Raw genomic sequence first — 16,438 nt, 5'->3', positions numbered from 1 at the left:
AAGCAGCCCTGGTTCTTTTTTGATCCTTCCCAACACAGTTTAAATTAAGGGGCAGCTAGGTGGCGCCATAGTGCATAGAGTGCTAGGCTTGGAATCAGGAAGACTTTATCTTCATGAGTTCAAATGCAGCCTCAGACATTTACTAGCTATGTGACTCTGGCCAAATCACTTAACCCTGTTTGCCTCAGTTCCTTATCTATCAAATGAGCTGGAGAAGGAAATAGCAAACCATTCCAGTATCTTTGCCAAGAAAACCCGAAATGGGGTCATGAAGAGTCAGATATGACTGAAATGACGGAACAACAACATAGTTTAGAATAGCCTCTTTTGTTGTCCCTAACATTCATCATCAATCTCAGTTCATTCAGAGCTTTAGCACACCTGGTGCCATTTTTACAAAACTATTCTTTATTACACATTATTTATCACCTTCCTTGCTTCTTAATTCTGGATATGGCTTTTAAAAGCATAAGTTGACCAGCGAGTGCCCTCTGCATCCACACTGATCACTTTTTAAAAGTTCCCCCATTGGAGCCACATGGAGAACACTTATTCCTTTTTTATTTTATTTTCAATTCATAGAACAAAATAAGAATTTTTAGAATACTTACTCCTGCAACAAAATCACTTCTGTTTCTCCTTCCATTTATCCTGACTCAAATGGTCTCCACCATAATACTTTCCTCTTTCAGTTTCTGGATTTTATTACAAGTATATATTGTTAGGACTGACCTAAACACATTGTGAATAAATGTTATTTGTGCCATTAGGACCTCTATGCAGCTGGAGAAAAGATACGGGGTACTGATGAGATGAAATTTATCACCATCCTTTGCACCCGGAGTGCCACACACTTGATGAGAGGTACAGAGAATTCTTTGTAGTGTTTTCACACTGCCATAGTCAGTCAACAAGCACTTCTTCAGTGCCCTCTATGTGTGCAGCACTGTGCTAACTAAGCCCTCACAGAGTTTTCTGTGAGCCCTGCATTGACTCTAGACAAATGGCTTTCAAGCCTTGAATCTCCATCACATTTGACTTCCCACACGAACCACATCAGGCTGGACAAACCTGAAGTAAATAGAAACTGACATATTCAGTCCCTTATATGTGGCCAGCGTCTACATGGGAATGGGTTGGGACTATTTTACCCAGTTGGAATTCCTAGAACAATGGAACTAAAATTCCCAGCTCTTCATCATCCAGAGTTAAGTCTGCTCAACTGATGTTAGTCAGGATTGGTGGGTGCCCCTAGATACAGGGACTCTTCCAGATCCAGTGAAGCTACCAAGACATTGCAGATTGATGCTAGAGATTTGGAGAGGGTCCATCTGGAAGGAGATATAGGGCCCAGCCTGGGGTCACAGTCTAATGTGCACAGACAGGGTATTGGCTATCTTCATGGGAGCTAGTGTATCTAGAAGAAAATCTGCCAAGGCTTGTAAGAAGTGATCCAAATGGCCTGTTAATAATAATAACAATAATCATAATAGCTAGCATTTATATACACTTTAAAGTTTACAAAGTGCTTCACAAACATTATTTCATTTTATCCTCATAATAACTCTGAGAGAAAAGTGCTATTAGGTACTTTATTATCTCCACTAAGAGAAAAATGAAGGTAAGAGAATGATTCTCAAGTGACTTGACCAAGATTACACAGATAGTAAGTGTCTGAGGCTAGATTTGAACTCAGGTCTTTCTAACTATAGCACCAGTGTTTTATCCACTGAACCACCCTACCTGTTTCACGTGTGACTAACAAACTAACTGAATCAGCCATTAGAATAGAAGCAATGCCATGCAGGAGCATAACCATGGTCCCTCAAACTCAGGATTGTGTCTCTGGCAGTGATACCAAAAGTAACTATTACTCCCTCTACTGAATCTCCTCTAATGCCTCCTTGCGGCATGGAGATGATCCTGTGTTCCCAAAGGTTTTGGCAAAGGGACAAGTCCCAACCAGTTATAAGGTTCTTAATACAGAGACAACCATAGACTGTATGTCTACCTAAGTTTGAAGGTATGGGTCACTAGGAGGCTGCCTTTCAAGTGATAATTATTTCAGTCACAACAACTCCAGAGGAAAAGCCATCTCATAAAGTACAGATGGGTGGCTATCTGTATCAGCGGAAGAGCAGATACACAAAGGAAATCATGGATGCTTGAGCATTTGAATTAATAAGAGCTCTCATTTACATATTGCTTTAACATTTACAAAGTACTTTCCTTATAACCATCCTGTGAGGAAGGTAATGCAAGTGTGTTATTATTTTTTACAGTTGAGGCAACTAAACCTCAGAGGGGAAAAGGGACTTAGTTAAAGTCACATGACCCAAGTCAAGACTTAAAGAGTCTCACTCAATGCTGTGTTCTTTCCAGGCATCATGCTATATGAGGCATCAAGGAGGGTGAAAGGCTAGAGTTCTGGGCTTGGGGCCAGGAAGAACTGAGTTCAAATCCAGTCTCAGATTGTGTGACCCTAGACAAGTCACTTAACTTCTCTCTCTCAGTCTCAGTTTCCTCATCTGTAAAATGAGAGTGTTGGACTCATGGCCTCTAAGATCTTTTCCAGCTCTAAATCTATAATGCTATAATTGTCTTTCATGATATCAACCTGGAAAGGTTAAGGACATCCACAAATCATCTCAGTTTCCCTTCACTGTTTATTAGGGAATCTCTCATCTGTGAAAGGACCTCATTTTTTGTTTTACTTTGTTTATATTTTCAACCTCTACCATCTTTGGGGGGTCAAATTGCCAATGACATAGGTGCTTAAGAAATAGAAACAGAGATTTAGAGCTGGAAGGAATCTTAGAAGGTCGTCTTATCCAACAACTTATTTTACAAATGAGAAAACAGAAGCCCAGAAAAGTCAGGGGACCAGGCTAAGGTCACACAGCTAGTAAGTACTAGAGCTTGGACTCACATCCCAGCTTCTGTTCCTCCAGAACCAATGCATTTTTACTATACCAGGCTGCCAAGTAAAGAGTTTCACAATTGGAATCAGTAGATCTGAGTTTGACTCCTGGATCTTATTTTTAATAGAAGGTGACTTTCCTTATCTGATCCCCATTAGCAATTTGGGACCAATTATACTTGGGAATATAGTCTTTGCAGGGTGATTGTGAGGAAGGTATCTCATAAAACTTAAACCAATAAATGAATGTGAATTACTAATGTGTTTAATACCTTAAAATAATAAGATGAACTAAACAATAACTGATCAAGTTAAGCTCTTCAGACAAGAATCAGTAGAATCAACTCCATCAGTCAATAAACAGTAACTACATTTATTGTGTTCCAGTGGCCTACAGTCTATTGAGAGAAAAAAAAAACTTATACACATAGAAGCAACTGAAAACTAAGAGTTGAGGGGCACTAATAACTATAATGGAAGAGAGTCAGGGATTAGGAAAAACCTCATATAAAAGACAGCGCTAGAACCAAAAGAAGCTAGGATTTCTAGGAGGCAGAAGTGAAAATGGAATGTATTGTAAGGATGGGTGTAGACAGATTGTATAAAGACCACAAGACTGTAGATAGAATTTCAAATAGATGAAGCCAGTAGCTCAGTTGGGCTAAAATGTAACATGTTTGAAGGGGAAAATGTACAATCAATAGCCTATAAACATTATACTAATTGACAGAAATTTTTGTTTAATTTTGTGTTTCTATTCATTTATTATTCCTTTTAATAAGTTTAGAACTAAATGATTTAATTTCTATACTCTTATGAGCCTTTTTGTATAGTTTCACAAAATGGAGGAGAGGAATCCTTTGTTAGACATTTTGGGTTCAGAAAACTTCTCCACAGCTGTCTTCTTTCCCTTAGAAATTCTTGTGACCAGCTAATACCTACTCTCTCCACACAGTGTTTGACGAGTACCAGAAGATTGCCAACAAGAGCATTGAAGACAGCATTAAGAGTGAGACCCATGGTTCTCTGGAAGAGGCGATGCTCACTGTGGGTAAGGCGTTGGGAGAGTCTTGAAAATTGACCACATCCTCTATGGCTTTCAGATGGAGGCTGCCTCTTGAGAGCTGTGTCTACTTGGGTCCAATAGTGGAGACAAGAGCAAAAATCACAGAATTCAAGTAAATTCAACAAATATTTATTAAGCCTGGTACAGAGTTGTCCTTGAGGCCAGGCACATCTGGGTTCAAGTCCCTCCTCTGTTAAATACTGGCTAGGTGATTCTGGACAAATTATTTAACCTCTCAGGCCTTTAGGCAACTGCCTATGGCTGTAAGTGGCAGATAAGGTGCCAAATTGTACTGGTAGAGAACATTTCCTCATCTGAGAATTCTCTGTGTCAATGAAATCACAGGTCCAGTCCCTATCTATATTTGCCAAGCACTATGCTAGACACTGGGTACACTAAGACAAAAACAAAACAGTTCCTGCCCTCAAATGGTTTATATTCTACTTGTCCAGAGATAAGTAAGTACAAAGCTCTGCCCTCAGAGATAAGACAGCACAAATCTAGTCTCTCTTCCACATAACTACCCTTCAAAATGTCTTTTTATTTTATACATGAGATGAACTGATTTATTTGCCCTTGGTCATATAGCTGATTGAAGGAAGGAAGGAAAGAAGCATTTATTAGGCACCTACACACTGTGCTAAGCACTCTACAAATATCTCATTTGATCCTCACAGCAACCCTGGGAGGTAGGTGAAATTATTGTGTCCATTTTATAGATGAAGAAACTGAGGCTGAGAAGTTAATTCTTGGCGCGGGGTCACACAACTAGTGTTTGCAGGACGATTTGCACTCAGATCTTCTCAATTACAGTTCCAGCTTTCTTTCCACTGAGCTACTTCCACTGAGATTTCTTAGTTCAGTCCAGTGCCCCTTTCACTATACTATACCTTCAGATCAGAGGGAAGAAATTAGGGTTAATTTGCACTAGAGTTAGAATCAGATGATTAGGTCCAAGTCCTAAATCTACCACAAATTTTTTAGACTAGATGGATTCCGAGATCTCTTCACATTCTAAATATCTGCGACTATCTAATTTGTATGATATATTCAAAAATGCATTTATATTAAAAATATAATTTTTAAAAACTGATGTTATGAGGGACTATAGATGTGGAATATTGCATATACTATCCAATTTCCATCAACCACAAGAATTTATTGAAGATGTACTTTGCGCCTGGCACTGTTCTAAGTGCTGGGAATACAAAGAAAAAGTAAGATCTATCTTTGCCCTCAAGGAGCTTGCATTCTAATGGAGTAGACAGTATTTATATAAATAGGAAAATACAAGTTACATAAAGAGTAAATGCAAAGAACTCAGCTTTTTTCTCCATTTTTATTCTTAGAGACAAGGAATGGCTTGCGGGAGGAGAGGGATATATTTGGAAATGAAGGTGATATAAAAACAAAAGATGCCAATACAAATTAAGAATTTTTCAAGTACATAATGTTAAAAAAATAAATAAGCCACTAAGTTGGAAAAAAAAAACACAGAAAACACAGATCTGTGTTTGCCATAAATTGCACAGGTTGAACCGAAAGCCTTGAAATTCCCTGTGCCGCTCCAAACCTTGAATTAAAATCCAGTGGGTCTTGGTGCCTGTCATCCCACTGGACCCTCCCAGCAGTGTTCCGAATCTCTCTCATTTTAAAATTGTGGCCATTTTCCAAGGGAAACTTTTTTAAGTCATATTTTAGAGATAGCCCAGCGTAGGTTATCAAGGCCAACCTTACCATAACCTACATGCTGACTGTTGGAAGTTATATCCATGAAATCAACCACTGATATCTTTCATGATGATAAATATTGCAAGGAACCACTAATCCTGGAATCACGGGCAAGTCAAGCTGACAGGGCCCCAGTTGCCATATTTTCATAGGAGATTCAAATTTCACACTTAAGCAATATTACCTATTACTTCTGGAAGATTAACAGAACCTTTCTCTTTGTCTAGTGAAGTGCACCAGGAACATTCACAGTTACTTTGCAGAGAGACTGTACTATTCCATGAAGGTAAGAAACTGTGCTAGTAATTAAGCCTATCAACTTCTCCAAAGTCCCTTTTTCCTGGGTCTCATGGGGAAAACCAAATCTGATCATCCTGGTTTTGGGGTTTGGTTTTTTTAACGTGTTTTTTTTTCTTTAGCTTTGAGGTTCTTAAATGAACAAAATAATCTTCCTTTTATCTAAATTCTATTTATGGAAAGTTCTTTTGTTTCCCAAGGAGACATTTTGAGTAAATATGGTTTGATTCTTGGTTGGAAGCCAATGCTTATTGATCAAAAAACATTTATTAGCATTGTCAGGCCTTGTGGCAGGGCTGAAATTATAAAGCTGAGAATAAAACAGTCCTTCCTTTAAAGAAACTGACATGGCGGGGGAATGGAGAGGGAGGATAGAACATATTTTTATATAGTATCAACAAAATAATACAAGGTAATTTTTCTAAAGCCTACACATGTCTACCATATGTCTCTTTGTTTCTCCTTGAGTGAACTTCAACTTAAATTCCAACCCAAGTTGGATATCCTTCTCCTATACCTTTATATTATGACCTTTTAAATTCTTGCTCAATTCTCAATGAACTCCCCTATATCTTTATTCTTTTCAACCGATATGCCTTCCACCTCCTCATTTTAACAGAAACTCTGCTGTTTACCATACCTCTATAAATTTCTCCAATGGATTCCCTTTTCTCCACTGCCTGTAACTTACAGAGCCAGGAAAAAGGGCAGGGAGACATGTTGCTCCTCAATGCTTTTTCCAGATCATTCATTTGTAGAGCACCATCATTCATCCAGTCTCCCATGTTTTCAACCTTGGGATTATCTTTGATTTTTCTCCCTCTATTACCTCTTAGTTAGTCTTGTTGATTTCACCTCTGTAACAACTCTCACATTTGTCCCCTCTTCCCTATTCCCATTGCCTCCATTCTTATGCAAACCTTTATTATCTCTTACTTTGACTGTTGCAGTAAGATCCTGATAGGCGTTCTCCTTCCCTCTGTGTTCTGTATCCCCTCTAACCATCTTTCACATGGAATATTTCTTGCACATTGATCTTGGCATGTCCCTTATCTGGTCAAAAAATCATATGACTTGCCAAGTAAAGTTCAAATTCATCTGCCTAGCATTCAGTATTCTCAATAACTTGACACTACCTTTCCAGGCTTGTCTCATTTTGCTCCTCTCACTCACTCTGCTTCCAAACCAGTCTGTTCTTTGCCCCCTTGAATATAATACATGACCTCTTACCTTTGTGCTTTACTGTTTCCTCCTCCAGTTATTTTTAAAAATTTCTATCTAACCTTTATAGTCAATTGTAAATGCTACCTTCCGCAGAAAACCTTTTCTGAACACCAAAAGGGATGATCTTCATTAGTGAAGTTTATATAACACTTTGTTTTCTAGCTCTCTAACATAATTATAATATTTGAGTGTTATGGTTGTGTATGTTTTTGGCTGATTCCTCTGCTAGACTATCAGCCCTATGAGGGCAAGAATCATTTATTTAATTATTTAAACTTTATACCTCCCCCACCAATAAGCAGAGTACCCTAAACTGGGAGGGATTAATAACTGTTTGTCGAATGACTAAGTTAACAACATCAGACCAATTTATTTTTAAAAGTTGCTGACCTGGAAAGACCAGAAATAAATGAAAGCAAAGATATTACTATCCCTTTTAGAAGTCTAATCAGTATAAAAGTATTCATCACAATAAGACCTACCCAAAACAGCCTCAGTCAGAAAACATGTGATCTCTTTGCCTAGAAGAGGGGCATAACTACCAAAGACAATATTAGTTCAGATCAAACTCATTTCCAACACATTATTGACAAGTATGATAGAGAGAAGCTGTATCACTTCATGAAACAGCAAAAAGTCCTTGAGGGGAAAATGAGTATGCAAAAAGGTATGAGTATGCAAAAAGACCTGGCTAAATTAGATCTCAAGAGCATTTGTAGACAAAAATGAAGGAAGAATAGCAAATGGTTGTGAAATCTAACAAGGGTTCTATAACAATCTGTTCCCCTCATTAATGATAGTAACACTGCCATTTTTACTATCACTATGTGAAGTACCTCACTATATGAGGAAGCAGAAATGGCCATTAAGAAGATGAAATCAGAAAAAACAGCTTGACTGTGGTAAGAAAAAGACACAAGCCCCAAAAGACAATATTTCATTAGGCTCGGATTAAACTGGTATGGGCAGACTTTTATTAAGAAGGTTTTACTTTTAAAATAACAAGTAAAGGTATCCTCAAATGTCATTTTTTTCAGACATTGATTAATCTACGTTTCTCACATAAATGACTAACAACTACTAAAACCTTCAAAATTTTACTCCTAAGAAAGAGAAAAGGTTCAAATTTAATGGAGAAGAAATCATGGAGAGTGACACTTTACATTATATTAATGAATTTCATTCCTGTTTTTCAAAATGTATATGGTTATGTTTCATTAACTAAAGACTAAGTGGAATCCCAATTAGTTTCTCCTTCTTTTGAAAAGGCCAGAAGTGATATCTATTTTATAACTATTTAATGCAGGGATTAGGAACTTGGGATGGTACCCTGATCCGAAATATTGTTTCAAGGAGTGAAATTGATTTAAACCTCATCAAGGGCGAGTTTAAGAAGCTGTATGGGAAGTCTCTGTCTAGCATGATCATGGTGAGTAAACCTTTATCCTCTACCCACATAATTTGTTGTTCTCACACACATAGATGTGGTCATGTCACACCTTTGGGTCCAATTGCCTGCCAGTGAAAGATCAAATTCTTCTGCCTTCTGGTACCACAAAGAACAAATTCAATCCCTCTTCCATGGAAGAGCCCTCCAAACTGTCTCCTCATTTTTACTGCTTACAGCAGGCATCTGTGAAAACATCCCCCAAAAGGGCTTTTGACTAAACCTTAGAGCTTAAAGTATTAGCAGCATCTCAGTGTCCAGGCTCTTTTCAATGAAGTCATAGAGTAACTTTCGAATTCCCACTGATAGGCAAGTTAAAAAAAAAAAAACAACAACAACACATTTTTTATTTGCTCTTTTGTTTTTGGTGCCTAGAGCAAAATTTATTTGGCTTGGATTATCTAAAGGAATGAGTGAATGAAATGTCACTGAACCATGAATTTAGATTGTTGTTGTTCAATTGCTTTTCACTCGTGTCTGACTCTTCATGATCCCATTTGAGGTTTTCTTGGCAGAGATATTAATTTGTTTATCATTTCCTTCTCCAGTTCATTTTACAGATGAGGAAATTGAGGCAAAGAGAGTTAAATGATTTGCCCAGGGTCACACAGCTAGTAAGTGTCTAAGGCCAGATTTAAACTTAGGAAGATGACTCTTTCTGACTCTAGGCCCAGCACTCTATCCACTGCTCCACCTAGCTGCCCTGAATTTGGATTGGGTTGCCTCAAAACCATCGATGTGTCTTCAGAGTATGAATTTGTATCCAAAGAGATTTTTAAATTATTCAATTCTCCTCTACTTTAAGACCTTTGAAATTTACTTGTGTATATATATATATATATATATATATATACATATATATATATATGATTATATTCTGGGATGAAAGTCAGAAACCAGAATGTAGATTAATATCTTCTAAAGTGTTTTGTCCCAGAAATGAACTTACATTACCCTTCAAAATATGAGAACAAGTACTATCTTTTTCAGATGAAATAGAAAGTCTTCCTTGGGACAGTGATAAGTGATCCAAGTCCTAAGAGACTTAGTTCTAAGAGTCAGTTCCAAGAAAGCCCCATTATAGTGCAAACAATGGTCATGAGAATCTGGCAAAGAAGTCCCTGAGCCACGTGGTTCTTACCAGGCCAACACCATTACCATTTTTGATCATAGAACTTGCCACTCAAGTTATGAATTCTCTACTGGGAAAACCAAAAGACTGACCCCAGTGACCCTCTTGGAAGAATGTTGGCCAAAGTGTATTAGAGGAACATTTCACTAATGGAAAAGGATTTACCAGAGCACTGGTGGACATTCCCTTACCTTCCCAGTCTAGTTATCACAAAATCTCAGAGTCAGAATCTAAGAAGTCATCTCTCCTAAAGCCAGACTGGAATCAACCTCTATCCCTTTACAGATGGCCATTCAATTTTTACCTGAAAGCTTCTAATGAGGGGAAATCCCTCTCTTCCAGGGTCGCCTATTTCACTCATATGCTCTAATTTTAAGAAGTTTTTCCTTCCATCAGTGTGAGCTCTATCAATGAGGAGACCGACCAGAGATGGCCCTTTATTGAAGCTCTTCTCCATCTCTTTACTGTCCATACTTAAACTCACTCAGGAGCAGGGACTCTGTGTCATACACAGAATCACTGAATCTCAGAGTTGAGAAGGACCTCACAAGTCATCTGGTTTAACTCTAATCTGACTAATGCAAGGCAAAGCTCTACAGCCTACTGGGTAAAGTAGGTATTTGACATTCACTTGAAGGCTTAAAGTAAGGGAGGCATCCCCTAGCTCCCAACATAGCCCATTTCATTTTCAGATAGCTCTAGTTATTAGAAAGCTTTTCCCTGTGCTGTGCAGACACGACCAGTACAGGCTCCCGAGCCTTCATGAGAGTAACGCCATGTTGATCTTATTTACAGATAAAGTGACAAAATCTCATCCCAATCTAGACCTCCTTTCTCCTTCTCCCCAGGAGAGTTATGCATCTCTTGTCCAAGCCCTTATGATCTGCTGGTCCAGCACCTAACAAGGCCTGTAACTTATCATTCTTACTTAGATACTTGGACAGGACTCATCAGATTATTCCCTTCTAAAGCAAGGCTGAGTCCACAAGAGCGTCATACTTTAGTATGAATGGCCTTTGAGCCCACAGCCCTCCTATATCACCCAGAGAGAGAGAGAGGAGCTCAGAGTTCAGAATCTTCTGATGAAGCAGAAATGTAAAAAAATAACAACAAAAACAAAAACAAAAACAAACACTCCTAATACATTAAGGTTTAAGTAAGGTTTTCCCTGAGCCAGGGGCAGCTTGGTGGTGTAGTAGATAGAGTGCTAGGCCTGGAGTCAGGAAGACCCAAGTTCAAATCTGGCCTCAGACACTTACTAGCTGTGTGACCCTAGGCAAGTTATCTAACCTCTCTTTTCCTCAGTTTCCTTATCTGTAAAATGAGGATGATAATAGCATCTGCCTCCCAAGATTATTGTAAGGATTAAATAATTGTAAAGCACTTAACATAATGCCTGGCACATAGGAAGCAATGTATAAATATTAGCTGTCATTGTTATTATTGAACCACTTTTAGCCTTTGATTCGAAACACATGCACACACACCCGTGCACACACACACATACCCACATGCACACATACACACAGACACACTCCTTTGTAACCTCCCCAGTCATACTTGCACATACATTAAACCTATAGTTACTATAAACTGTGGTTTTTAATAGTAAACTTGGTAACTATTTGTTGAATAATGAATGAAAAAAAAGTAGTATCCTTTCCCCCAGTGTACAGATGAACCCTCTCACTTGGAAATGGACCTAAAGGCTCATCACATGAATACTCCCCAAAGAAAATCTCTGGAGATAAAGGCTCCTTCTTCTAATATATAATGTCAGCTGCTATCTTGACTAATGAGCCTACTTTAGGGATCCGGAATGAATATTAATTCTCCGATGAAACTTGTGATGAATATCTCCCCTTTCCTCTTTTTCTTCTCCCTTGATCTGAAGATACAAGAGGGAGGGAATAGAGAAGGAAAAGGATTGCTTCAGACATTTCCTCACATAGCTGAAATAATGCTTATATCTATGACCTAAATGTCAGGTCTTTTTTTTCCCCAACTGACTTGCCTAGACACACCAATTGGTAGTTGAAAACAATACCTAGGTCTCTAAGTAAAATTATTGTCTCTCTCCACCTCCTCCAAAGTACAACCTGAATTGAATTGGGATGGCCTTTAACTAATGATAGATAATAGCTCACATTTATAAAGTACTTTCTTTTTTCACAATGACTCTGGTGGTAGGCAGTGAAAACACCAATACCCCCATTTTATAGATACAGACACTGAGGCCCAGAGTGGAAAACCAATTTGACTAAAGTCACGCCATTAATAAGTACCAGCTCTGGTATTTGAAAGAAGATCTTCTGACTTTGAGTACAGTACTATTTCCACTAATATTATGCTATTTTTAAATGAATTTACCAGCTATCAATTGGACATCTATAAGGACACAATAGCTCCATCAGTTCAGGTTGCCCCCTGATAATTAATTGATAGTGGTAATGATTGAGCAACTTCTGAAAGGCCCTTCTAGACCTGGAATTCACTGGTAATCAACACCCTGAGTTGTTGTAACACTCTGGGTATGTGCTTGGGGACAGAAGTGGGGATATCAATATAATAATGTGAAACACATTCTAACAGAGAACAAGTCAGCTTTCCTAACCCTCCTTCATTCAACAAATTGGGACACAAAAGACATTACCCCATTTTGTTGGTGAACTTTATGTTTATTTGTGGTGCTTAACTACAGACATTAAAGGTATCTTCATTAGAGGTGGAGGCCTTTAGTTTGGGGAATTTTTCTATGTGGCTTGTAAATGAAGCATACTTTTTGATTTAGCATAGTCACCTGCCTCATTTTTAATATCAGTTATCTAAGCCTTAGTAACCAGAAACTAATTCACCACCTGAAGAATCCAAGTATACTTTGGGGAATTTCCTCACTCCCTTGACTCATAACCCCCCCACCCAAGAAACCTCAGACAATATGCTGAAATTGGCTTCTCACTTGTAAGCATGCAGCTTACAAAATTAGAGGGTTTTTTTTTTAATGAAAAGAAAGAGGAAAACAAAACAAAAATTCCTCAAGTAGAAACCACTTGTCTCAAACATCTATGTAATCTCCAGAATCACTTATAGCCCCAGTATAAGAATTCCATCAACACGAATCTCTCCCTCAGGTTTTCTCATGGAATTCTACTCCCTAATTGCCCAGCTTGAAGAAATGTTGAAGAATAAGTCTCTCTCTCTCTCTCCCTCTCTCTTTTTCTTTCTGTCTCTCTCTCTCTTCCACTGTCTTTTCATTATATGTCTTTTTCTATGTGTTTCTGTTTCTCTCTTTCTATACGTGTCTTTGTCTCTCTATCTCTGTCTATGTGTCTCTGTCTCTCACTGTCTCTCTTTGCCTTTGTGTTTCTGCCTCTCTCTTTCTCTGTGTGTGTGTGTCAGTCTTTCTCTCTCTCTCTTTCTTTGTGTGTCTCTCAGTTTCTCTCTCTCTCTCTCTCTCTCTTTCTCTCTCTCTCTCTCTCTTTCTCTCTCTCTCTCTTTTTCTGTGTATGTGTATGTGTGTGTGTCTTTCAGTCTTTCTCTGTTTCTGTCTCTTTCTGTGTCCCTGTCTCTATTTTTCTCAGTTTCTCTCTGCTTCTGTGTGTGTTTCTGCCACTCTCTTTCTTTATCTCTGCGTCTCAGTATCTATCTGCCTCTTTCTCTCTGTCTCTCTGTGTGTCTCTGTCTTTGTCTCTGCATGTGCTTATTGTCTCTGTTTGTCTGCATGTCTCTGTCATCTCTGCCTGCCCCTGCCTTGCTCCCTCTCTCCTATCTCCTCTCAACTTCCTGTGGAGCCTCATGATGATAAGGCCACCAGACCTTTATTTACCAATAGACAAATGAAGGCTGATTCTATTAGGTTTTATTACCTAGTTGTTAGGTCAATTTGGTGTTAGAATTGAATATTCCATCTAATCCCTATTAATTTATTGGGTCCAGTTTGACAGAGTCAGAAATTATAGAATGAAAAGGAGGAAATTTTCTCTTGAGCTAAACATTCACTTAATGAAATGCAGCCACTGAAGTTAATCTGATGCTTCTCATTGTAAAGTTCTTGTGCAGGATGGTGACAAGGAGCACCATGTAGCAAGTATCTATCAACAAAACAAGCATTTGACTAATAGGAAGTGTGAGATCAAACCCTTAGACCTCTTTGTCCAAGGAGGATCAGACTGCATAGAGATATTTAAGATTTTTTTTCTCTATCATGTTAAATAAACCCACTTTCTTCTGCTTGAACCTATCACACATTCTCTCTTCTTACCCCTCCATCTATAGTATAAAGTTTATTTATCCATCTTCTCATATCAGTGGTGAGAGAAATCATTATTTCTGTCTTGTATTTAATAACTAACTATTGAATCAGGACCAAGGATTTCCCCTTTTCTACTTCCTCATTCAGAAATAACTCCCTGGGGCAGCTAGGTGGTGCAATGGATAGAACTCCAGCCTTGAAGTCAGAAGGACCTGAGTTCAAATCCAGCCTCAGACACTTGACACTTACTAACTGTGTGACCTTGGGCAAGTCACTTATCCCCAATCACCTCACCAAAAAGCAAGAAAAAAAAAGAGAGAGAGAGAGAGAGAGAAAAAAGAAATAACCCCTGTAGGTTATTCAGGCAGACTTTGAAGGGCAGGGTTGATACTGAGAAGAACTCAGACCTGTTCAAAAAATAAAATTAGGTGAATTGATAAATTCTGCCCATTGTGTTTTACTCAGACAGGTCTGGGAAAATATGGATTCTCCCTTTTGTCAGACAGGTGGTATGAACACAGATAATACTCTTTGACCAAAACTGAGTGATCCCAGCCCCTCATCAGAATAAGCCTACCTCTCATTATAATATTCATTCTTCTCATTAATTGTTAACCAATCAGAGTTGATTTCCGTGAGGAACACCCACTCTTCCAAGGACATATAAGAGTTGAGTGGGTTTCATGAGGGGTCTTTGGTCTAAAAGAGATGACCAAATGACCATCCTTTTATTAATAATATGCTAGCATTATTAATAAAATGATTAATTACCCAAAAACTATGTCTCTCAAACTTTTTATATGTCACAGTAGATTTCTTTGCCTTGAAATTGTTCAATTTAAGAATTTCCCTGAGAGAATGAATGCTAATATACTAGACTATAAGTTTCATGAGGACAGACACCTCTTATCTAACTTTTGTATCTCCTCTAGCACCTAACACATTGCTCTGCACATTTTTGTTGCTCAATGATGTCTAACTCTTTGTGACTCTACTTGGTGTTTCCTTGACAAAGACACTGGAGTGGTTCGCCATTTTCTTCTCCAACTCATTTTTTACAGACAAGAAACTGAGTCGAACAGGGTTAAGTGACTTGCCCAGGATCACAAAGATAGCGTCTGCATCTGGATTTGAACTCATAGAGATGAGTCTTCCTGATTCCAAGCCCAGTGCTCTATCCACTGCGCCACCTAGAGGCCCTTAGCTACACTGCACATGATTGATTGATTGATTGATCACGCTGTTAACTCTCATTTTCTTGACACTTCTCCAGGGAGACACCAGTGGAGATTACAAGACAGCTCTGCTGAATCTGGTTGGGAGCGACTCCTGAAGCCTCCAGAGAGGGAAGAGATATGTCAGAGATGGAAACTGGGATGGAAACCAATACATTACAGGACACCATTGTTACCAATACTGGGGAATCATACCCAATAAGCTTTTATTTACAAAGTTTCTATTTTCTTTGTTTTTTTACATCTCCAACCCTTTCAAGCTAGTATTTCAGGCAGGAGGAGCCAAACATTACCCACATATAACTGTCAATCTATTCACCTTCATCTCAGCACAACCTCTACAAGAGAACATAGCCCAGACTGTATGTCCAGCTGAATAAGGAAACCTCAAGGGCTCAATCAGTAACAACTTGGTATTAAATACAATCCTAATACTAGGGTGTCTTTGATAGCCTGCAGGTGAGCAAAGCTCCACATAAAATTGGCTGGAAGTCTCAAATCTGGACGATAGAATTAAATCCATTTAGTTCAAGGCAAGTTATCACAAGGATTTAATTAAGAACGACTGAAAACAGAACATAATTATAACTACTTGAAATCACCAGTATCTTTTTTTTAACCATCCTCATCTAGAAATCCTGGGAGATCAGTGAAGCTAAATTTCATGACCTGAGAAGTTTAAGCTGATATATTTTATTTGCCAAATCAGCTGCTGGGAGGGGAAGGGGGGACTGAAAGGAAGGTAGGGGTAGAACAGAGAAAGGGATTGCTAGAACCCATTAGCAATTGTTAACAGCAATTAGATTCTCTGGGAGACTGACTGTATTTGTGACTTTACTATAGGTGTCACTCTCTGCCAGAGAATTTCTGAATTCTTTGTTGTACTTTGCAAATTAATAAAGATTTGTATATTAAAACCTAACGGTCTTCTGGTTTGGAGCAATCACTTGGCTGAAATCTCCTTCTTTGGACTGATCAGTAGAAATAAAAAGGGGCTAATGAAATGCTCACTGGCATTCCAAAACCTCTGAATATATGATTCTGTATGGTCTCTCTGGTTCTGGAGGCTTTCAAAGGTAACTAGGACTGCTTTTCATTTACTCACATTTACAACAGTTTACGCCCAATCATCTC

General features: G+C 38.5%; 1 protein-coding gene across 1 annotated transcript in view; it reads left to right on the top strand.

The window, feature by feature from the left end:
* The window catches only part of LOC114042091 (annexin A8), a 33,494-nt gene extending 17,268 nt beyond the window's left edge, over nt 1–16,226 (top strand). The window contains exons 9-13 of the mRNA XM_027860785.1: nt 771–864; nt 3,876–3,971; nt 5,945–6,003; nt 8,545–8,667; nt 15,343–16,226. Of these exons, the coding sequence (XP_027716586.1) occupies nt 771–864; nt 3,876–3,971; nt 5,945–6,003; nt 8,545–8,667; nt 15,343–15,402 (432 nt within the window). The 3' untranslated portion in view covers nt 15,403–16,226. The remainder of the gene's footprint in view (nt 1–770; nt 865–3,875; nt 3,972–5,944; nt 6,004–8,544; nt 8,668–15,342) is intronic.
* Nucleotides 16,227–16,438: the final 212 nt, after the last annotated feature.

This window comes from Vombatus ursinus, unplaced genomic scaffold (assembly GCF_900497805.2).
Source record: "Vombatus ursinus unplaced genomic scaffold, bare-nosed wombat genome assembly UNPS02000749.1, whole genome shotgun sequence".
Taxonomy (NCBI): Eukaryota; Metazoa; Chordata; class Mammalia; order Diprotodontia; family Vombatidae; genus Vombatus; species Vombatus ursinus.
The sequence above is the reverse complement of the archived record's forward strand: the minus strand, read 5'-3'. Positions and strand labels throughout refer to the sequence as shown.